The sequence below is a fragment of the Serinus canaria genome, chromosome 1A, assembly GCF_022539315.1.
Source record: "Serinus canaria isolate serCan28SL12 chromosome 1A, serCan2020, whole genome shotgun sequence".
NCBI classification, from domain to species: domain Eukaryota; kingdom Metazoa; phylum Chordata; class Aves; order Passeriformes; family Fringillidae; genus Serinus; species Serinus canaria.
This window is the reverse complement of record NC_066314.1, coordinates 14,549,580-14,574,669: the sequence shown is the minus strand read 5'-3', so window position 1 is coordinate 14,574,669 and position 25,090 is coordinate 14,549,580. Positions and strand designations below refer to the sequence as shown.

The 25,090-nt window shown below is 40.7% G+C and overlaps 1 protein-coding gene across 7 annotated transcripts in view; it reads right to left on the bottom strand.

The window, feature by feature from the left end:
- KIF21A (kinesin family member 21A) overlaps positions 1-21,457 on the bottom strand; it is an 87,456-nt gene extending 65,999 nt beyond the window's left edge. For 2 of the 7 annotated variants that reach the window (XM_050983537.1, XM_050983544.1), the window contains exon 1: positions 20,470-20,669. In XM_050983537.1, coding sequence (XP_050839494.1) covers positions 20,470-20,513 — 44 coding nt within the window. In that variant the 5' untranslated portion in view covers positions 20,514-20,669. Of the gene's footprint in view, positions 1-20,469; positions 20,671-21,033; positions 21,072-21,301 lie in introns of those variants that run through there. The other 5 variants (XM_018910252.3, XM_018910253.3, XM_050983567.1 and 2 more) reach the window with 4 other exon arrangements.
- Positions 21,458-25,090: the final 3,633 nt, after the last annotated feature.

The window sequence follows — 25,090 nt, the reverse complement described above, 5'->3', positions numbered from 1 at the left end:
ACAATCCCTGAGAATCCTTATCACCTTTAAATAAGAGGGGGAAAAGGAACTCCAGAAGGCACTAAGTCATTTCAGTTTTGATTTGAGAGGTAGCTTTCAGTCTTAGAAAGCCCTGTGTACACTTTGAGCTTTTTGTCTGTTTACACTGCACTTGTGGACATCTCCCACAGTTGGCAGAACAGCAGAGACATCCCAAATGCTTGGTTGGGGCAGGAACAACAGGTTTCCCCAGGTGGTCTGGGAACGTAACATTTCCAAAAGGTCGATGAGAAATCAAAGAAATGTCTTCTGAACCAACAAAAGAAATACACAATCAAATGAAACTGCAACCAAAACATTTACTCAGGGAAGCAGAGCCATCTGTGGCTGTGGATTTGGATGGCTGCTCCTAATCACTAAAACTGTAGTTTACCAGAGGGTTGAACCAGTCTGCAATCTGATGGCTGTGCTCCACATGCATTTATATATCAAGTCCAATATCCACAAAGCAAATTAAGGGCAATTGCCTATAAATTGCATATTAAATCTGTCCCTCTTACAATGACTGCACTTGATTCTTGTAAATTAAAGGTTTCTATTAAAAAATGCATTTTAGCTTTTATGACTATATACATCATGCACAGAAGCATGAAACACCATCTTTATTTCTCTGGTGGTGAAATCAATCAATTACACATCAATCACCAGCACTCACAATAATGAAGACTAGTACAGATTACTATTATGAAAAATTGATGGCAATAGTACCTGATGATTACAACATTGAAAGAACATAGAAATCACAAATTCAAGAGAAAAGGGAAAATGAAGGTTTTTTGGTGCGTCCCCAGATCAGTGTCACAACTACAGCCCTCATGGATACAGGAGGCCAATTAAGCCAGCAAATATATCCTTCTGAGGGTAAGGATTCATGAGGAAAGCAACTACATACAAAAGAAAGAGAAGACACCCTATATTGCTTTTGCAAATTATGGAGGTTTTTTCCCTCCAAAATATAGCTTTAGCATGAAACTCAGCAGCCTCACCATTCCTGCTCTGGGGCTCACAGCTGTGAGGAGTGGCTGTCACTGCCCGGGTAAAGCTCACCAGAGCCTGGTACTAATTATGTAACAAGGGCAGCAGCAGCAGGAAAAGGAATACACCTCCTGTAGCAACTTTGTGCAGCATGACTGAATGCTTAACAGAGCTTACATGTGCTAAACAGATACCATTATAAGTAAATCCAGATGAAAAAAAAATTAAAGAAAAAAATTTAAAGAAGCCTTTCTGAAGAATGCATAGCCCAGCAGCCTGGTATCCCTGAGCCAGGATAACAAGTGCTGCCAGGATCTGAGAGACACTTTGCTTCCAGAAATGTTAAGTGTCAGAATTCAGCTGACAAAGTAATGTACTGTCAAAAGTAATGTGGTGAATATAGGGTACCCAACCACCCAAACCACTGTAGTCACTGCTGCCTTACCAAGCTACAGAATAATGTTTATTTAGTTCCAACCAGAAAAAGGGGAAAGAATTAAAAATTAAACAAAACAAAAACCTAAACAAAGCCAAAAAAATCCAACAACAAACATCCACAACATCATCAAACAAGACTAAACCACAAAAACCACTAAACCACTGTCTTTGGATGTCTTGAGTACATCCAAACCTAAATGCAGTCACATTTATAGCTCAGGGATTTTGAGATAATTTGGATACCTCTTGTATGCCAGGAACCAATCAGCCCAAGAAATACAAATACACTAAACCTCTAAAAAGTACATCAGTCAACAAAAATGTGGTTGGTGTCAACTCTTTTTAGAAAGCACACTTGTAACTAATGTTTAACTACCAGAGTCAAACTTTAAAAGCACAATTTTGTGAGACAGCTGGTTTCAAAAACATTGCCAGCAGCATCATGACATCAGCAAATGACCCAAAGATGCCCACATAAAGGCACAGAAATGACAGTGAATTTCTGGTTCAAAAGTTGAAAATTCCATCTTGCAGGGCAGTAACATTATTTTTGCACACCCTCACATACAAAAAGATTTATCTGCAAAGTCAAACAAATAACTTAAAAATACAATTATTTAATGCAATTAAGTGAAATATTTTAAGAATAAGAACATGCATTTGGGAACTTCCTCACATTACAACTAACCCTTAATTTCTTAAAAGCATTGATAAGTACCGCAAACATATTCAGAAATAAGCAAGGAAAAAAAATGTGTTTATTCACAATATAAAAATAATTTTTCTGAATAGAGCAAAGAACTGATGTAATGCAAGGCTATCCAGATGACCAGATAATTGTCAGTCATGCCAAAACTAGGCTTCATTCAATTTCTTGCTCTACAGTTAAATGTATGTTTGTTCTAGAAGTTCACTACTTCTTCCAAGCAGCCTAGATTTTAAAAATAGGTACTCTGTTATTTTTGAACAAAGTTATAAGGTTTGCTCTGTCTGAAGCAAAGAACTCTTAATTGCCTCCCTCACCCAGATTTCCCTTTCCTTTTTAAACACCCACACATATTCACTTATGCTCCCAGCTCTTATAGCTACAGCACACAAATCACTACATCTTCATGGCAAGATTACTGTAGCTCTGAAAATGGTTTTCATTTTTTCCCCTCCATACAGAAAGACTGCCTTCCCAGTTGTATATTCTCAAGTTTAGGGCACTTGGTTGCTTCACACCTCTGAGCCACAGCTCCAATAATTACATTTCACCAACTCAAAACAAACACAGAGTTACTAACATACCTATAGGTAAAGCTACAAGCCACTTCATAAGTAATTACTGTTAAATAATAAAACTAAAGAACAGGAGGGTCAGGTCAGTTTAAAAAAAAAATTACGAGTTGTCATTAATCATTACTGAAATGACTGCTTAGCTAACACTAACAAAATAACCAGAGACTTCACAATGGGACAAGACAGCTAAAAACAGAGCTTTAATAATCTGTGCTGAATAGTGCCTTCACACTGTTAACTTTCAAAGCAACATTCCTGGAACAAAAACCACTGTATGACTTTTCTGCCACGCCTTCCAAAAAAAAAAAAAAAAAAAATCAACACAAAAAACCATGTTGTATCCATAACACCCGATACACCAAGTTCCAAAGCAAACTGCAGAAAATTTCTTCATATTTGTTGTTGACTGTTTCTAATGAACAGAAGTTGCTCTGTTCCAAAACAGAAGGTAGACTGTTCAAGCAGTGACTGAAAGCTCTGAGCTGGTAAATCCTAACTCTGGACTAAGGAAAAATAACTCACTTGCTTTATTTAGTGCTGTCTGTTTTCAAACTTGCAAAACAGAAAGAAACAATGTTATCCACTTTCTCCAATCAAGCTGCTTCAGCTACATGTTATTTTATGTCTGAATATCAATGCTCAAATTTAATTATTTTCTTTTTATCTATTCATTCTATTTGCAAGGCTGCAAAATCATTCAAATCAGCAGCAACAGCATCAGAGATTTTTCCATCCTTCTCGTCCTATGCAATGACACTGTATTAAGCTGCATTCTAAATTTGACTACCTTGATGCTCTTTCTTGGCTTGAAACATTTAGTTAAAATCAGGACAATACAGGAAACTACACTAAAAGTTCAGTAGGCAGCATTTTCCCTACACTGAGCCATGCTTCAGATAGATTGCTCAGTACAAAGCTGGATGCTCTTTTTCTGAGAGCATTCCACTCTCCCCCACCCTTCCTCAATCCCCTCCAAAGCTGGGAAGTCTGCAAGTCTCTTGGTACTCATTCTAAACAACAACACTCTCCATGAAGTTTCACCCAGGTGCAAAACTTGGGTTATCTACAGGCCATAATCCTTTGTTCAGCTAAATGCAGGCTGACTTTCAGATGTGGTGGAGAGGGGACAGGGAAAAAATTGTCGTGAGAGAGTATTTCACATTTACATGGAATACTGGTAGAAGGCTGAAATAACTGGAGCTTAAGTAACACAAGAAGTCTAAAGAAGGGGATTTATCACAGTTGACTGGTGAAGTAAGTTTGGAGCTGGTACTGCTCTGTCAGGGCCTATTCAATATCCTCTGTGCAAGAAATCCACTGGAACTTGGAACCTCACAGGAAAGCTAGTTTCACACAAATATTCCCATCCCAAAGCCAGAAGAGAGGTCTCCTCTGCAACAACACTTGTGCTTAGGGCTGAGCTGCTGCCATTTCACATGCTCAGCCTTTCTTTGAGTTCAGAAGGGCTTACATGACACTATATAAATAGTGACTACAATATCCAATATATCACTGGAGATTTTAACCTAAGAGAAAGGGAAAGAGAATTCTTTGCTACCTCATCAGAAAAACATGGGCTGGTTTCATATTCTTCACTTTTGATAATAGATAAAATAGAAAAGCCTGTGTGATTTTGTAACTGTTTAGCTTCCACACTAGGGCAGGTAGGAGCTCCTTGTTGCCTAGACTAAACAAATTCAGTGTGGAAATCACTGTGGAAATACAGTCATTCTCCTGGTTTAATTGCTACTGGCATGCAGACCTTGCTGCATTAGCAAGCTTACAGTTTGGAATTACCACTGGTATTAATACTGGTACATTTCACCAAAATAATAGCTCCAGGACAGAGCACATCCAGGAAACAAGTGCACCCTGGTCATGCAGCACAATGTAAACTGCAGGAGACTCATGGCATACACTCTGAATAAAGTTTATAAAGAACCAATTACTTCCTTGCTTACTTACAGCTGCTTTAGACAACCATTGTCTAAGCTGGCCTAACAGCAAGGCTAAGCACTTTCTGCTTCATGTCCTAGCTGTAGGTTTAATTTTTCATTACAGCTCAGGTTCCCTGATAAGATTACAAATCCAACCACAAATCCAAAACTATTAATGCAAAGTCACTTTACAAAAACAAACAAAACAAACAACCACAAAAAAAAAAAAAAAAAAACAAAAAACATGCAGCAGGGCAGCTCACACAAATTGAAAGCAACTATCTCCATTTTACATCATGGGCCTGGGAGGCTCTGACTCCATTTCTGGAGCAGTTCTCTGCTGTGTGCAGCTGCTGGCCTGGGCACTGCCCTGCCAGTCTCCCTCAGCTTCAATGCACACAAAGCAGCAACACCTGATCCTGGGATCATTCCTGTCTGCTGAATGCTTGGCCACAGCTCCTTGGGGACATAAGGTAAAGTCTGCCCTGACAAGCTGCTTCAAGGTCAAAGCCCATTTCTTTTGCCTTGACTCAATTAAATCAGCTCTTCTTGGCAACTAATACTTCTAAATCAGGCATTTCCCAGCTGCTCTCAGAAATCATCAATGCAAATCACTTGTGGTTTGTCTGCATCAGAGTTCAGAGTCCCTCATACACTGGATGTAGCACAGATGCTTTCAAATTAAGTATTCATATATTAACTGTTTCAAATTGCCTTAGAAATTTAAGTTTATGGTAACTGTCTTGCTGTAGTCCTGATCTGTAAAGCAACTGAGAGGGTTACAGACCTGCCACAAAATTTGTGACCAAGCATCTCATTCCTCCAAGCCCTTAACATCAGACAACAGAGGAGCTTCTCTGGCTTAAATGAGACTTGAGAGGACAGTGCACAAAGGGAGTGCTCACTAGGTTTTCCAGGAGCTAAGAAGGAACTTCACCAGGAAATGGAAAACTCTGAGTTCATACAAAATAGTGTAAATGGCATACTGGGAGTGCCTCAAGGCCAGGGAGGGTATTACACTGAGGCTTATATAAAGCTTTCACAACGGGTCACACATTTATTAAAAGCTACAGACAGATATATCTCTATAATAGTCCATAACTTCACAGCTGTTTCAGTTAGTTTTCCTCACCAGCACCATGAATCCAGAAGACTGGATACTAGCCCAAGCTACAAACTCTGCATTGCCAACTGCTGTGAATCAGGCAGCAGCCTGCCACACCTCTGACTTCCACTCCATGGCTGCACTCAGCTTCAACCACTTACCACCCCTGCTTTTACAGCAAAAAGGGAAAGAGGGAAAAGATCATTCCACAGTAACAAAGCTCTAGTGTTTTGGGCAACCTTGTTTCCACTTAAAAAAAATTTTTCTTAGTACTACTGACAACATTTGAAGGATGGAGAAAAGAGGTAAAAGGCCATTTATTCCAGCATATGCTATGGTACCAGATATTTAGAAAGAAAAATTGAATACTTAGACAAATCTTGTTAAGGTAACTGGTGTTTTACAGACATTGTCAGCAAGTATTAAGTCTTAAGAGGGGGTCAAAATACTTTTTCCCCTGGAATGTACAGGTTTCTCCAAAACAGGTACCTAATTTTTTTTCTAAGACAGTCTACTTTTACAATTTGTGTCAGAGAGAAAACTCCATGCTGTTTAAAATTTTAATATTTTGCTACATCATGCTCTCCAAACTGTTAATTGTATGTTTTAAGGGATTTCACCACCAAATCTGAAGAAAGGCTAACGCAAGAAAGACAGCAAAGAAGGCTCTTTCAGCTTTTGAAAAGTTTTTTAAATAAAATACTGTCAGGACTGGGTTTTTATGGAAGTTTTTTGCTATTGTTTGTGAGGATTTTTTTTAAGAAACATGACAGCTAAGCAGATAGCATGACCTTAAGATCCTCCTAGGAAAGTTTGTTTTCTCCCTGGTTTCAGCTATAGACTTTGACTGCCCATGCCTTATCACTTGACTTTTGTTTACACAGAAACACAGAACTATGTCATCAAATGAAGTGCAACTGTAATGCAGCCCTTACGTAAGCTCAATCACATGAATAATTAGCAAGGCATAGAAAACTACAAATAGCTTATTTCCCAACTCTACTTACCATTAGAGTTAACCATTTCTAGACCACTGAACCAAGGATCAGTGGCTGAAGAATGGGAACAAGATAAATTGAAACTGTGAGAAAGATTCAGGACAGGAAGCAGGATTACCTATGGCAAATGAAAGGAGAGGATTTCTTTGACTTGGCATTTGAGGTCAGGACTGGTTTTACTTCAACTACAATCTTGTTTTTAACAGAACACAAAATTAGATTCTCAATCAAATCCAGTTGACCAGGGTTACACAATATGTCATTAACTGTCAGAATGGACAAAAAATTTATACAATCTTTTCTGTCTTTCCTATACTGCCATCCTCATCTCAAGGTGTCACAGAGTTTTCAGTTCAGAGAAACAAGACTGCAGCCCTCTGCTCCCTGGCAGCCATTGCAATGTATTAAGTTGTTTATCCCTGATCTGCATCCACAGTGCTGGCAGAAGGATCTTGCAACAGCAGCAAAAATGGAGCAACACAAAGACTCAGCAGCTGAAAAATAGCCCAACAGTGACACTCCACTTAAGACTTGCTGACAAAGCAGAAACTACTTCCGTACCTCTAGCAATTCTTGCTGGGGCTTTAAAGAAAAGAAAAAAAAAACAAAAATCCACACCACAATGAAATCTGATACGTGTAGTCCTTTGTTACCTACCTTATCTATCAATTTAAACTAACTAGACCAAGACTCAAGTGTGAAAAAAAATGGGCCATAAAATAGCTTTTCCTTTTTAAAAGAAAAAGCCCTACACCCCCCAAGAGAGCCCCTTGTGGAATCTGTAGCTCTCCTCCAATTTTTGTATCAGTCATGAGGACCCTGAACTGAGCAAGTCAAGTATGCAATAGCACATAACAAGGATATCCAGAAAGACTTATGCATTTGATGAAACAATTTCTGGCTGTCTTTGAACCTTTCAGACTTCACAATGAAACTGGAAAGTCCATGGCTCTACACTATCTTGGCATCCTTATCTGGCTGTGGAGGACTAAAGGGAGAGCTTTGAATGTCCATTTCTTTTGGAAACAAAACTTCTCAGCTATTTCCAAAGTAACTGAACACATACCAAACCCTTGTGCTCCCATCATACCTAGATCAGTAAGCAATAGGAGTCTTCTCAGCACTGAATGAACACTCAGAAGACAGGCTCATTGTTACTCCAACACCACAGCTGGCCCTATAAACAGCAGTGGACCTCCAACTTTGTATCTTAACCCAGTACTGAAGAAAAATACCTAAAACACAGATGTCACACAGATGATTTAATTATTTCCAGTCTTGGAAGTGAAGTGGCCAGATGAGCTCAGCCAGGCACACAGAAGCAAGGACCCAGAAAAGGGCTATGGCAGCACCCACCCTGACACACAGGAGTGTATCCAGAGGATTCCCAGTACTGGTAACAGCTGCAGCAGAGACAGACCCCTTGAACACAAAAGTATCTCCTACATTTTATTTCTTTATTATTAGAACAGAAAAGTAACTTGATGCCAATTCAAGTTACTTGTCACCAATTTAAGTTACTTGTGAGCAAAGGAGAGGACCTCATACACATCTGCTGTGCTGGAGTGACCACCCCCCTCTACACCAAGGAGGTGGCAAAAGAGGACAGCAACTATCATTACAGCAGTGCAGCACACAACAAACATTCTGTCCCACTGGATATTCCCTGGACAGACATACAGTCCTGAACAAAGGAAGTCTTAAGGTGAAAACTGAATGTACAAATTAAAGAATTCACATACAAAAGGAGCAGGTAGTTGCCCAGCTAGACTACAATTAGCCATATTTCCTTGACATATCTGATGAAATTTGTAAGTCAGTAGCATTTCCTAGCTACAGTCTGAGAAATCAAAAGCATATAAATTCAAGAGACACAGGTGTGAGCTTTGAAGCATTTTATTCAGTCTACCAATACATTCCTGTTTTAAACAGATTGAACTTCAACCAGACAGCTCTTACACATACTAGGCAGATATCCAGCAATACAAACCAAGCTGAAGTGAACTTTGCCCAGCACTCCACATGCATTTTATGAATACACAAATCTAAATAAATAAATCAAGTGAAAAAATCTGTTCTACATATGCAAGACAAAAACTGATAACGCACAAATTAAAAATAATTTCCAAAGAGTCATAAGAAACCACTCCAAGGTAGTCAATACTTTGGTTTTATTCACAACAATATCACATGCTTCATGGGATAAATCACTGACTATTGTACACATTTCTTTCTGCCATACAGAAGATACTGTCTGAACAAGCCAGAAGAACTAAAAGAATGAAATGTGAACTGTCTCAGGACAGGGAAGGAGATTATTCTACAAGATGGCTGAGAAGAGCACATCTGAAAAGCCAAGAAACATTAAACAACAATGGAGGGTAATTATTCCCATCAGTCAGCTCAGTCAAAATAATGAGTAAGCTTAAACTGTGGCAGAGAAAAGGCAGACAGGTGAGCACCACATATTCCTGCTGGGAAAAAAAGACTGTTAGCCCAACCTGAATCACACTCCAAATGCTTTCACAGCTGCAGTATCACATTTACCATGAAACAGTCTTCAAAACAGGTAGGGGTAGGTCATATGAGGAGAATGAATAGACTTGACACAGAAAGAGCACAGCAACCATGCAAACAACAAAAGCCTCCAGTACTTCACCCTGTGTATGTCTACAGTACATTATCTCCTAATAGCAGCCCTGTCACCAGCACCACTGAATGACTGTCAGTCCCCCAGGAATCTGATCTACCATATTCAGAACTCAACTGGAGAAGAGGCTGCACCCCCTTTGCTGAGGGTGTCCCCCACATCTCACCTTTCCAACAGATCACAGGCACAGAGCTCTTCAAGACCTTCCTGGCTTCCAGGCCTTGTCTCCTCTCTGTCAGTGCAAAGAGAGGATTACAGAGACAAAAAGCCCAAGCTCCCTTCTGAGGTTCACATTGGGAAGACAAGAGGCACTGGTCACAAAACAAAGCAAGAGATTTCCCAGCTCAGCATTAGGAAGAAATCTGACCATCAAAAATTGGAACAGTCAAATACAGATTGCCCAGAGACACTGGTGAATCGATCTCAGAGGTTTTTCCTAGACCTAACTTTTGACAGGGCCTTGCAAAACCTCACCTGAATTTAGTTTTGACACTGCTTTGAGGAGCAGGCTGGATCAGATGACCTCCTGAGGTCCCTTCAAACTTGGATTAATCTAGGCTTACCCTTCCAAATCAGTAAGGCTTTACTGTTCATGTGGACATTGTCACATCTCTGTGAACACATTCTGACATTTGAATGGGATCATTCAATTGTACTGAATTCAGGTCCTGGCACCCCACATGGAGCTTCACAGAATTACAGACAATTGGGGTGGAAAAAACCCCAGAAATGTCAGAGTTCATTCACCCACTCTACCTTTCTGGGCCAAAGTATTAATTGATTAACCAATTAATTAATTCAACATTTAATTAAATATTTAAATATTAACCAATTAATCCAAAATCTTCCTGGCAGTTACCAGTCTGAACTGTTTTGAAGAGTTTCCTGTAGGGACAATTTCACATCTCCATAGACAAAGCACAGGTTTACTTCCCTCCCTGTTCAGTCCACAATATCCATCCTTACAATGGACAAGTATCTTCTCCTCTCTTTTACTTTTCTTACTGAAATTTAAATCTACTACATTTTATCGACTTCACCTTGAGCATAAAGAACATTTTATTCCCTTCCATTCCATACTTGACTCTTGGTATTTTAGGACATGTCTCTTACAAATCTTCACTCCTCATATCCCAGATGGAACCAGACATGTTTTCCATACAAAGAGCCCTTTCCTGCCTCTTTTCAATTCCTCTTAGTCAGTCCACATTTTTTGTGAGCAGCAGGATCCAGAATCTACCACCAGACATCAGCAGCACTGAGCAAAAAATGGATTTCTTTGCGCCTTCGTAAAGACTCCAGGTTCTAAATACACTGAGTTTCTTCTTTTACTACACTGCAACACTGCTGTTCCATGCTCATTAATAATGTGCACATTCCTCAAACATTTGCCTACAGCAGCAGCAGAGAGTGCATCAGCCCTTTGTTTTAAATCAAGTATCTCCCAAGATGTAGGTCAACAACATTCTGTGCATGTTCCCTCTTCCACTCCGCATGGTGAGAGCTGGAAATCAGCAGGAGCATGAGCCAGCCCCGTTCTCAGGGCTGCAAGCACAAAACAAAGCACTTCCATTTCAAAGTCTCAGCTGCACAATGTTTCTTGGAGGTTCCTTCCAACCTTGACAAGCCTGTGACTCCTCTTCAGGACCCACCAGGGCTACACTTGTTGACATTTAGAGAACAATGAGAAGTCCATCTGCTCCTACAAGCTTTGCACACAACAACAAAGAAAGAGATCTACAGCAACATTTTAAAATGCAGAGCCAAGGCAGCGGGCTGACTGGCCAATGTAGATCACTTTGAAGACTGTGTGAGGAAGACAAAGAAGGAAAGAGAGCTAACAAAAAAAAAGGCATGCACAAAACAAAAAACTGAAACAACTAATCAAACAAATATTAAAAAACCCCACAGACACACCGCCCAAGAGCAAATTCAATTCAGCCCCAATTCAAACAAAACCCTTTTGGGAGTACAAAAAAGAAAAAAGAACATTAATTATACTAATGTTTAACTGTCAAATAGTTTACTTGCAAATAGTAATTCAGCCCAATCTCTCATCTCCGTTTTAGAGCTTACTGAACACCAATCCACTTCTGCTGAACTCAGAGTTCTGCTTGTAAAGATCAGAATGGCAATTTTATTGTTGCTGAGTGATGGGCTGACTGATCAGATTAGACAGAAGCATAAGCTGCACTGTAAGTGTATAGATGGAACAGGTGGCCTTCTCTCTGATCTGCAGCCTCTTCAAACACTTACAAGTAGAATCCTTCTCATTTCAATCACCTCTGGAAAATATGCACTCACATACTTAGCCATCCTTAGCCCAACACAAAAATATTTTTCTGGTCTTTAATGCATTTCAAATGGCTTGCTCCTAAACACATCAGTCTTTCCCAAATATACCAGTAATTCACATGCACAATATAATTTTAACTGAAAAAAAAATACAGATATTTAGATGGTATCAACATCTGTAGCCTACAAAGTAATATGTATGGATAATAATTTTAAGGAAAAATTCAAAGGCTTTACATTACAGAGAGAGTCTAAAAATTATTTCACATGTACTTAAAGATTAGACTTCAAAAAGAATGCATTTGAGACTAGGGAGTGAAATAAACCTTACCTGGGTAACTTATGCAGAGTGACAACTAAAGCAATATATTTTTTACTTAGGAGGTAAAAAAAAAAAAAAAGAGTAGTCAGCTACTTCCTCCAGATCAAAGTGTCTGGCACAGGCATAATTTTTTTTTTACTCTTCACAGAAATGAGTGAAGAGGAGAGGGAGAAACAAAGCCATATATAGAATTTTTAACAGTAAGACTTTTCATAGAAGGTAATGACTAACTCAGGTGTTTTAGCAGAGTTGGTTTTCTCACGATATTACATCATGTATTATTTATATCGTAAGTGCTTACTTTGAAGCTATGTCTTTGGCCTGAGGATCTTATGACATAATTCTAAGATGACAATAAACAAAGTGCCAGGGGAGCAAGGGGAAAGGAAAGCAGGAAAAGAACATTTTAAAAAAGACAGATATTACTACCTAAACTCATACCCCTTTTATATTCTCATACAGGTGGAGATGGGCACACAGGGATGGTGTCCTATGACAGAATCAAGCACAAAATAAGACAGAGGCACTGCTGCAGTTGGCAAATCAATACCACAGAGAGTGATTAGCAACTCTAGGACCTTGGGATAATGAGCTACTCAGAATGACACAAAAGGTCTCTGGACCCATCTCCCAGTTAGTCCCATGCTCAAGGTAAAAATATCCAACAAAATGAATGCTAAGGATTACTGACTTTGAAAAACCAAGTTAATTTGGGGAGTATTTTTAACAAAATATATATATACACATCTTAGGTGAAGTCTACCTTTCTATCACTTTATTCCAAGAAGTCTCACACACAACATGGTACCAAATACTTAAAGGAACTCAGATACGCCACTTTCTACATTTTATACAATATTAGATGTTTTACTGTGCATGAGAAATTTCCTAGCAAACTTGCTAGTGACCCCAAAATTATACAAGACTGTATTTCACTACTTGCAATGTATTTCTAGAGGATAAACTCTTCTTTTGTACTTGCTCTTATTATCGATGATTTGCATAACTTCTTAGACAACACTGCTAACCAATCCTGTATTTAATATAGTTTGTTGACTGACATTAGTACTTCACAGCTATGCAGCTTCCCAGCTTAATATATCACCTGAAATTTGTTTTAGCAGTATTAAACAAAGGATTACTAAGATAATTAGAAATGGAAAGTAAAAACCAGCTCATTAAAAAATGCACAGTTTAAAGATAATAACCAAGAGGTTGGAGAATTGACTCAAGATGTGGAATACCTTTTTTCAAGGCCCCAGATGAGATTATACCCAGTAAACAAAGAAACATGTTTGATCAAACTCTTCCATTATTAAAAGAGAGCACTGCAGAAAAGATAAAGTGTCAGACTTTGAGATGCCTCACAAAAGGACATTTTCTGTCTAGTCCTGCTATCAATAAAATTCCATGTGTTCAGCTCTGGTGGTTGAACTGGTAATGCTACAGCATGCTGCAGTCCTTTAACTCTCACTCACCTTGAAAATACTGCTTTACTCATGCTTTTACAGGATCAGTTGTACTGAACATAAAGGGAAAGGAAAATAAGTATCATTCACAGCTACAGTATCCAAGAGGAAGCATTTCAAGAAACCTGGAGTACTCCAGAGCTACTATGGAAAGATTACATTAAATCTAAAATGTCCTGCAAAGACACAGTTATTTGCTAAGCAACTGAACTATGCAGAGTTCCTACAGCAGCATAAATGCAAGAGCCAACAGTGAGACACTAAATTACCTAGACAACAAATCCTTTAGTCCATTTTTAAACTCAACAATGGAAGTGCACTGTTCAATTTGAATGCATATAAATTACTGTGTATAGCAGACCAACCCATAACCTTTTACTAAGGTCTTGTTGCCCTCAGCTTTCTGTGTTGAAGCTCCAGAGCAAACAGGCTCAAGGGATAAGTCATGCATTTTTGTAAGGCAGACTTAAAGATGTAAAGATGCTTAAAGGGTGCACTGTCCCAACCAAAATTTGACAGCTGATTTAAAGAAAAAAAAATTCTTTACACAGAAAAATAATTATTCCAGCAGTGGCCAACTCCACCAAACCTGCTGAGGATACTACTAGACTAAAGGAACAGATGGTACTCGCTCCTCACTCTTTATTTCCATTCAGATTCTATTCAGGAAATATTTCATGCTATTCAATCATAAGATCTGAATCAGCAGGTTTTCACATTTTAGAACACATTTTGAATGTTTTGTTTCTCTATGCAACAAACTCACTGTGACGCTAACCTTTTCTTTTCAATATTCTCCATTTGTATCTTGTTGCTATAAAACACATCAAACAAGACCATTTTTGAAAAACAAGTCAGCATTTCTCCCTTACACTGAAGCAGATACATTTCACAAGGGAAAAGTGGAATTTAACACAAAACCAAAAAAAAAAAAACCAACCCACCAAAAAAGAAATATGAAGAAAATGAAAAAAAATTGAAAACTATTCAAGAGAAAAGAAAGAAAGCATAATAAAAAAGCACAGCTCGTGTAATTACTCTTGCTATACTTGTTCAGATTTGGTTTGATTTCTAATTAAACTTTCTTGTTCACAGTTCAAATGACACTTCTTGAAAGTGTTTTACATGGAAATAATATTAGCACAACAAAAAATTCTCTATCCACCACATATATTTAGTATTCTGCTGTATTTTCCTGTAAATAAAAAAAGCACCTAAAGTTGCTTGATTTTGCCAGCAGTAGTCAGGCAACTTAACATGAAAGCAGAAATTCCAACAGCCACCTCTTAGTGGGCAGCAAGGGCAATCTATAAAAGGCTTAAAGCAAATCAAGGGAAAGCAGAGGGAGGGAGCAGGACCCTCTTGATCCCATGCACAACGGTCATTCAACTACTACAGAAGAATTTACAGATGTCACACAGTAAACCTGAAAATGTGAAGCCCAGAGTTCAGTAATAAAGGAATGCCTAGGCCAGCAGATCATAAGTAATAAAGAAAACACCATTAAATGGAAATCAGTGGCTAACTTGATGGTTTTTAAAAACAAAGTTAATTCCCAAGTCTTCTACAAACTTTGGGAAGTGACAAGTTAAAAATATAATTCATCCAAAAGCATGAGCAGACTGCAGAGGTACACCAACCACTGCTATTTCTTCTTCCTAAACTCAAGATTCCCATTTTTTGGCAAGGAATACATGGCATTAAGGGAAAGGTCCAAGAAGGATTTGTTTCCCCTCCATCCAAGAATGAGTCTGTGCTTACAAGACAAGTGGTGAAAAGGGAAGTTTATTTCCTAGAAAGCAAGATCACAGAATTAAGCCTGCCCCAAGCAATATCAGTAACGGGTGATCGAGTCAGATATTATGAAACCAGAATTAATTCGGCAGCAGATGGTGCTGGGTCTTTTCTTCAGCTAAAATGCAAAACATACCAACGGGGTAAAGTTTCAGAGCAGGACAAGGGGATGTTTGTGTAAGTCAGAGAGCAAAGAAAAACATCAAAACTAACAAAAAGATTTGAAACAGGAGCTTTCCATTAACAGATTCCATGCAGAAGAGCTATTTCCCAATGGCTTGCTATTTAATGATGCTGATAATTTCTATTTTATCATGTGGGGCATTCTTGTATACTTACTGACTGCTGAATTTCATCAATATCATATTTTCTCCCCCCCCCCCCAAAAAAAAACCTTAACAGCTGATTACAGATGGGAATTAATTACTGTCTATTAAAATAAAAAGTTTGGTCCTTTCTAAGGAACCAATGGATAGTACTGTAGTCTATTGCTGTTGATTATCTAGTTACAGAACGATTTATGAGAATGCTCAGCACTGTATGGGAAGCATGAAATTAGTATCTCCAGAGCTTATAATATATACCACAGAATACATGTCCATTCATCTAACATCTGAGGATCTATTCACGGTGGGAAGCTTAAACATATCTGTAACTGCTTGCACAACAGCAGCCCAAGAAAGAAAATCAATCTCAGCTGCCATCAAAGTGCTTCAAAATACACTTGTCTAAAAAGGACAGGTTCCTTTCACTCTGTTCCTTCTTTCCTAGTGTATCTAACTATAGCTGGATCTAGCACAGAGGAAAACAGCCTCATTATAAAAGCTTAAAAAGAAAATGCTTTAAAAGAAAAATGCAAAAATGTGAAAAGGTAGAGGGGGCATGGCAACAAAAAGCGGATTCCATATGGGGAGGAAAAAAACCCACACAAACTAGTGAAGCAGGAAAAAACCCTACACAGGACAACCAGCTGATCACACAGTTCAACAACAGGAGGTATGAAAAGAATCCCGTACCAAAGCTTTGCAATGGATGAACATATTATACTTGTGTAATCAAAAGCCAACACGGTATCCTAATGCCATGCCACAGTAAGCTTTAGTTGTAAAAATCTCTAATCTCCACTAAACTGAATTAATAACCAATGTATTTTTCCAGCATACTTCATAACTCCCTTTTGGAAAACCAGAAACAGAAGCCGTGTGGTTTTAATTCATCAGCTGCACTTATTACTTCTACTGTTACTAAAAACATTTACCTGTAGATCCATTACACTTCGCACACAGTTTCCATACTTGGCAAACAAATCAACATTTCATTTTTGTGAAACACTGTCACAACATGTTGCAGACACCCAGGGTAGGTATGAAAAAGAAATTTTTTAGACATCTCAAGGCAGAACTGGGTGCCCAGAGCCCCTCTACACACATTAGGAGGAATGCAGCAAGACTCCTGTTCTTCACTTGAGGGATGAAACAAACCAGATTGTCAATCACAGCAGATGAAGCAGCACCAGTGAGGCACTTTTACCAAAGCAGAGAAGAAGGGAGATACACACAGGCATATCTAGGATGATGAGTAGTGGAAACTCTAACTACTCTGTTCTTTACAGATATTAAACATGCCTGATTATAAAACACCATCTCCTGAAACTTCTTTGTGTTCTGCCCATTAACACAGTTTCAAATGGGCTCCATCTTTCACAAGAACATGCCCAATGCCAAAGCTCTTCAGCTTCACCAACTGGTACTTCATGTTCTTTTACTGTCCACTCCCCTGAGGTGTCACCCAAACATGTCAGAGTGACCATCTTCTCTCGACTACGGGTCAGCTTGTACAGCAATTCATCTTTTCACACTGTACTTATTTTCTTCTTCTCTTTTAATACAGCATCTCTAACAAATCAACACTGAAGCTTATCATCTATACATCCAGGGCCTCCGCTGACTGCCAGTGGATCAAGGCCATCTTTCACCTTTGAAGGGCTAGAAGAAAGACATTTCTTCAAATGCTATGCATTGTTATTTGGATCCTGTTTTGGAGAAGGCATAACAGACACCCTTCCACGCTTTACAGTACAGTCCTCCATACAAGACTTCTGGTTAGACCTACCCAAACATTATTGTTCTCCAGAAGTTCTTTTGTTTAACATGTATCCACAAATGCAAAGGACTGAAATGCAACTTTGATTTCTTAGACCACCACTGCTAGAACATCCTAAAATGGCTCCAAGCCACAAGGAGCAAGGACAGGCATTAACTGCTGGAGCCGTTTCAATTCCTGCGACCCAGCTCAGGTCTGGTTGGTAAAAGGGTAGAAGTAACTGCACACTTCTTGGGTGACCCCATCCAGCCCCTTGCATGGGTCATACAACAGCTCTGAAGTGCAGTAACAGACCTAGACCACGGGCTGTTCAGGAACTAAGGTGAGAACTTCATCTCCCAACACACCACAAGCCTACACACTGTATTTTGCTGGTGGACACCACTGAAGTGGCAAGAGACAAGAGTTAGAAACTATAATCTACAGCCTTTTGTGAACTTGAAACAGTTGCCTAAGATGTTGATAACATTTCATAGCCTTGTCAAAAGTTAGTCTTCATATGCTGAAAAGACACTTAAAGCAAGACAAATTTTAGACTTACAAAAATGATACTATTTCACGTTTAAAAGAAAGTTCTCTACTCAGATGACTGTCTTATATCATGGGGGCTCTCTGACCCTATGTGAAAGCAGACACTACACACAGCCACACAGAGAGCAAAGCTCTTTGCCAAAGTTGCACACCATCATCCACCAAGTCCACAAGTCTTTCAGTGGTGGGTGACCAGACAAAAATCTTCTCTTAACTGGGGAACTTCACAGTAGTTACTGGATTATCTGCCAAATTATTTTCAGCTTTCATGCTTCACTAAACCGGAGCTCATCAGTCACAAACCCATGATTACACTGAAGAAAATGGGGAGCAATTAGCATACAAGATGATAGCTTAAAGCTGGTGCTAATTGGAGAGAATGAAGAATTTTTCATTCCTGTTGGATACAATTAGGTGAGACAACCAGGTTCTGGAAAAACAATTTGCTTAACAATTTCAGTGATGTCTACTCTGTAACCTATGTTTAAAGTCTAAGCAAATTCATGCCTTTGCAGTGTATCTTGCAACCACGGGGACTGCAAACTAAAAGCTGGTCCAGCTGTAGAGAGAGCCTTGCTCAGAAACATACATACAAAACACAACGAGTAATTCATCACAACTGTGGAGATCATTACTGAACTGTGCTCAAGTTGCCAAAAAGAGCTGAAGAGCAAAACCAACAAGGAAACAGAACGTAATGCTCATAATGCACGGTACAGCATGGCACCAATACACACTGAGATGCAAAATCGGTTGAATTATAGGACTGCACAAAATACACAATCAGAAATAAAAGAAAACCATCTACAAAGAGCTACTGGTGCAAAACCAATTATTGTGCATGCTTTTGTTCATGAATGCCAAACAGAGAGGGGAAAATCTCGTACATGAATAGTTAATTTGCCAAAAGGAAGAAAGCAGACAAGAGGAAAAACGCAATCCTTCTTTATTAGTGAACTGCACTCAGGCACAAAATGTTAGTTAGACAACTATACTGCAGAAATATACCTTAGAACATTAGGGATTTGATGTCAAAAACTACAGCTGGGAGACTTTAATTTACTTTTACAAATTCTTTATCATATATTATTCCTACTCTACTTAGCACACACCTACAATTATAAATGGATCTTCACCAGTAGGTTTTTTATTTCATTCCAAGCTGCAACAAACCTCTGCATTTGTAAATGAACTTCTACATCACTATTTCTTTTGGCTCAGAACATATTTAATATTTTCTTCAAATGAGAGAGCAGTCTGTAAACCTGTAACACACCCTGTTTTTAGGATCACACCTATCTCATATTTTCCTTTTTAAAAATACAGCCTAATTATGCTTTAGACTAGTACCTCCCTGAACATTATGTGAAAAATGCTTCAACAGATAGCACTCACAAAAGCATCTCTCCCAACAGAAAATGCTGCTGCAATCAGACTAATGAACAACTGCAGCATACACACCACGTTATCAGGCAGGGGTGGTGCTTCTCTGTTTACTGAAAATGTTATTGCACCGTTCCCCCAACTCCATGTCTCAACAATAGCACGCAGTAACATCGCTTATTTCTGCATCCTTCACAGAAAACAAAACAAACCTAAGAAACCACCCTCTTCGTCTCCTGAACAACGCTTGAATTCTCTAATGCAAGATCATCCAAGGACCCACTGAGACAAACAGACCTTCCCATAATGTCTGATTTCTTGTCTTGTAATACTCCAAGTGTGCCAGCATAAAGAAACTTCTTAAAAGTAAAGAAATAAATCGACAGTATCACAATTAAACCCCAAACACTGACGTACCTATACATAAACAGACATAGATATATGCACATATACATGTACTTCTCCTCATGCTTCAATCATGTAAAGACATCTTGAAAACTGAAGCATCCACGGGCTAAACTGGAAGCTCTTCAAACAATAAAATAGTATTTTCACGTAGAAAACGGAGAAGAGCCAAGAGCTCAATGATGAATAGCAGATTTTTATCTCTGATTAAAGAGCAATTTGAATTAACTGATGTTATAAAATTATTTAAGCTCCCCTCCCATCACGACTTCTACATACACCTAATTCCTACGTATGCGAGCAGCCCCGTGGGAGTCCATCCCTCTGGTATGTGAGGTTAGACACCCCGGGATAAAAGCCTTTATCCTTCTATAAATACCAGCGTGCCGCGATCCACTCTCCTAAAGCTCCGTGATGCAAACAGCATCGCCACAGTCCAAGGGCTGCTCTGCTTCCATGAGTAAGCACTAGCAGCACCGGGCTATAATTAGTTGGGAGTATTTTTAGGGTCACTGCTCAAAATTAGAGAGAAATGACTGAGAAAGACCTCAGAACAGTGGGGGCTTTCCCCTCTCCTTTGGCTATTTCCTACTGCCGTGCGGAAAAAAACGCTCGGCAGGGGCCGAGGGGAGGCGACCCCCTCTCTGCAGGGAAGAAGTGCCGGGCTGCCGTCCCCGGCCGGGTGGGCGCTGGGAGCGCGCCGCGGCCCCGGGCCCGCCCCCGGCCCGCAGCAGCGCCGCTTACCTGACCGCCACCCGCACCGAGCTCTCGTCCGGGCCGGCCGACATGGTGCCAAGGGCGAGGGGCGGCCGCAGCCGGGCCGGGAGCTCCGCCGGGCCGCGGAGGAGGTGGGGGCACTACTGCGGCTCCCCCCTCACCTCCTCCTCCTGCTCCGCCACCTCCTCTCTCCAGCCATTTTAGGTGACTGAATGAATAGGTAAGAGCCGCGGCAGTGCTGGGCGGTTCGCACCGCTCCTCCTCCTCCTCCTCCTCCCCCCACCGCCTGCCCGCCCCGCTCCGGCCCGGCCTCTCCAGCGCCTGGGCAGGGAGCGCTGTCACTCAGCCACCGGCGGGCCGAGCCACGGCCCCGGTCACCGGCCCCCCGCCCCGCCGGGTCCGGTGCCTCCGCCCGCGGCAGCCGCAGTGCGTCAGCGGCCCCGCCCCGGGCAGCCGCCAGCGCGGGCAGGCGGCGGCCGTGCCGGCACCGCGCTCCCGACACACACACCCAGACACACACACAGACCCGCAGACACAGACACCGCCTCCTCGACACAAACCCCCTTCTCCGCATGCCCCCTTCACACGCACCCCCTGACGCGCCGTGTCTCCATGCACGCCTGTTCGTTATGTGGGCACACGCTCCTCGCGTTTGCCTTTCCATAGCACACAGCCGGTGCTCGCCCGTGAAGGCTCGGCACACTCGCCCTGCCCGTGCACCGAGCGCTGGCAACTGTGGGCGCTCACGGCGCCGTGTAGGTCCCCCGCCACTCGTGCCTCTGGCCCTGGCTCGCAGGGGCACACCCGTGGCGCTGCCCGCCTGCTGTAGCGCTGCCACGCACTGCTCGTCCCCACGCACCTCTGCACTCACGCTAACAACACGCTCGGCTCTTGCACACGCAATGCACAAGGGTACGCAGCTTCCGAGGCCCCCCTCCCGCGAAAGAGGGGCTCATCCCGCTGTCTGGGCTCGGTCGTTGGCCCTTGTACGTTTTTCCCTTTCCCAGGCAGGAATGAGATGTCCTCATTCCTCTTCTGGCCCTGTGTGGTCCTCGCGACCCTCGTGCCGGCGGGAGCACACAGTTGTCCCACCTCTCTGGGGTACTGGCAGGTTTGTTTGCCGAAGCTGCTCCAGCCAGGCATCTCTGTTCTCACTTCGCTAATGAAATGCCTGGCTTTGAGCTGGAAACTGAGTGGGTGGATTACACTAATTTTTGATGCAAATCGTATCCCTGCCAGGAAAGAAGCCTGATTATTTTGCCCAAAACAATTCACATTCCTAAGGAAGATTTTCCATCAGAATAGGCCCGGGTTTGAATTCTTAATGGTATGCTAAAAACCTTGCAGTTCTAGTTGTTTTGCTTCTGATAGTGAAGGTTGATCACGCCCTGGCCCCAGCCTTTGTCAAAGATGTGCAGGTGAGGTCTCCCAGCTGGCTGGGGCCTCTAGCCACAGCTCTGAATCTTTCAAAAGTCTCCTTCTCAGAAGGAATCCACTGTGTTATTGTGGGTCTGCATGTTTCTCATAGTTATTTTCTCTAACTTTTCTATTTTTCTTTACTTACATATAAATTAGATTGTTTCTAGAAAATAGCCCGCCTGGAAGTTGCTGTACACAATGATGGTCTCCTTTCTTCTGAATTACACAGCACCAGCATTCAAATCCCCAAGAGCATTTGAAAATAGGGGGAACTTAAACTACATACCATATTGCTGAGGTAAACTGAGATAATATTTATACAGAAGGCAGGAAAATGGAGACACAGATAGTTCAGTATGAAATCATTGAGGTAAACTGGTACAGGAAGAACAAAGACTAGATTTCCCTGGCTTTCTCAGCTCATTATTCTGCATTTGATGCTATAGGTCAGATGCCTTGTTTCTCCTTTTGCCATGATATTTTATGGGATGGGCAAGATGGCAGATAAAGAAAAAGCTCCTACAGGTGAATTGTATTGGCATTCATACCAAACAGCTTCAAAATGAAAGTGATAGGAGTTTCATAGTTCAGGGCGTTTCCATCTAGATGGGACTGAACACTCATGACTGTGTCATGCATCTGTGGGTATTGTACTGAGCCCTTTAAAAATACCTGCAGCTCACCTACAGTGAGTGGAATCCTATGGCCTAATTAGGTTCTGACAATTTATGTGCACCAGATTTACAAATCCAAATCTTATCCAGAAGTATCCAATGCATTTTTTTCAGCTGGCACAGTTACAAGGTTAATGTTATAAACATAATCAACACAAATGGGCACAGCATTTATTTCACGTAGCATCTTTTGCTATCCAGCAAAGCTCATCTACATCATATTGCCCATGCCAGTAAAATCCTGCTAAGTCAGTGTCTCTGGTGTGCCATGTGAGCTGTGCTGAAAACCGAGCAGGGAGTAGCAGCTGCAGGATGCTCAGACTCAAAATTATACTCTAGACCTTTCCAGGACCATTTCTTTTCTGGCTGTTGTGTGTCTATTAGACAAATGCTTCAGCTTGATTTTATCCAGCTCTCTATCTTCTATACTGAAAAAGACATTAGCAGATCAAAACCTGGCAGAAGTTCTCCTGAGCTCAATGTCATGCCTATAAATGGGTTGGTATCCACAGATTTCAGAGCTTAATGACACAGTTTTTTATCCACACTGGTATTAAAATTTTTGGTGCTATAGTAAAATTATTTTATTCTAAGTTATGGTTATTTCAGTCCTACAATATTACACACATATTATCTATCTTGAATATTTCACTCCAATTCCAGACTCTTCTGAAATTGATCTAGCAAGTGACATTTAGCTTCTTACCATGTTTGATGCAAATTGCCTGATTTGTGTCCATTCAGATGTAAAGTAGGAAAAAGACATAGGTCCTGTTTCTGTGCAGAATTTTTCTCATTGTTCCCTATTTCCAGAAAACATACAACCTTTCTGTCAAAATGAGCTTTTATTTTTTCTCAACTTGTCCAATGTAAACAATCACAGTGCTATACTGTTAACTTGGCTGCACCAGGAAACTTAAATCAAATCTGCTTTTCATTTCTTATAATGTGAATGACCTGCACCCTCCAGCATCCTATTCATCTCCTTGAAGGAGTAACTTGAATAATATTAAGGGCACAATATCTTCCTTTTTTATTGTTTAAATATGTAGCTAAATTGCCAGTGTCTCGTTTATATAAAGCTGTATAGGCTAGATGATAGCATTAACAGATTTGTCCAATCTCACAGCTGAGGAATGAGGCTTTCCTAAAGGTCGCCTCCCCTCGTGGCTACAGCACCACAGGTACCAAACGCCTCTGGTCACTCCCTGAGCAGCTGCAGACAGATGGGGGACAAACTTCAGGGCTGGGGAGCAGGGAGGGAGTTTACAGCTCTGGTCCCTGCTCGGTACTTGGAGGAGGACTGCTGGGAACACCCCTCGTCCTTCCCTGGCAGCCGTCCCGGTGACGGCTGTCACACTTTCACTGCCTCCATTCTCCTGCCACATGACTCGGCACCATGAGCTTCATTCACTGGGCAACCAAACAAAAACCTGTGCTCTGCCTGACACACACACAGCACACCCTGCACAGATGGTCAAGCTGCCCACAGAGGTCCTATAAGCCTCGGAAGCTGCCCAAAATCACTGAGCTGCACACAACCTGAATGAGCCAAGCAGACCCCGCTTGGGGGTCAGAGCCCTGTGCTTTGACCTGGGTATGTTTGCAGACAAGTTGTATCAGCTGTGCCTGTGCTGCACCAGCTGGGTTTGAAATTATCTAATTGAAATAGAGCACTTCCATTTTTTTTAACTGATAACTTACTGGTGCTAAATAAGCCAATTTAATCAAAGATTTGGCTTGTTAATTGCTTATTTATTTGACCTGTTGAACATTTTATTTAATTTGAAGAGAAGGTTCTGTTAAGCAACAGAGATGACTTGGTTTCATTGAGACAGGCAATAATATATAAATCGCTGATTTCTGATTAATCTGTGTCAGATTAATTGCACCATGACTGGTAGAAGGCTTCAAGAAAAATCCTTAGTTTTGTCAAGTCAAATATTAGGTTTTGTCAAGTTAAGCACCTGACCTGGGCATTTCCCCACCACTGTGGAAGGCAGAGATTCTTTCAGATACAGAGAGTGGAACACGAAATATTCAAGTGCTATAAAAGAACAATATTGAAGGACATTACATCTCATCAACTGCATACTTCATGCTGCTTTATTAAATTCACACACACAAAATAATCAGCTATATTTCATCTCATTAGTGACTATTGTTTTCTTGAATGTATATACTAAATAAACTCTTCTTTGCCACATACAAGCCACAATTTATTCCATGATTTTTAACACACCATGAAGCCTAAACATTAGGCAAATACAATTTAGAATACAATGTATAAATTTAAATGAGCAAAATTTATATTATATTCATTCATACAATCATTTGAAAAATGGGAATATTTGGGCTCATATAAGTGTCCACAGACTTTCTCTCAGATTTTTCTTGTCCATGTCTGTCTGTGAACTGGGTGACCCAATAATTCTTTGTATTCCAGTATCTTTTGATGCAGGAGAGGTAACTGAACTCCTATGAACTGTGTTTCATGAGCTGTTGCTGATGGAAATTATGTCAGCAACATTCACGCATCAGCAATAATCACTCCA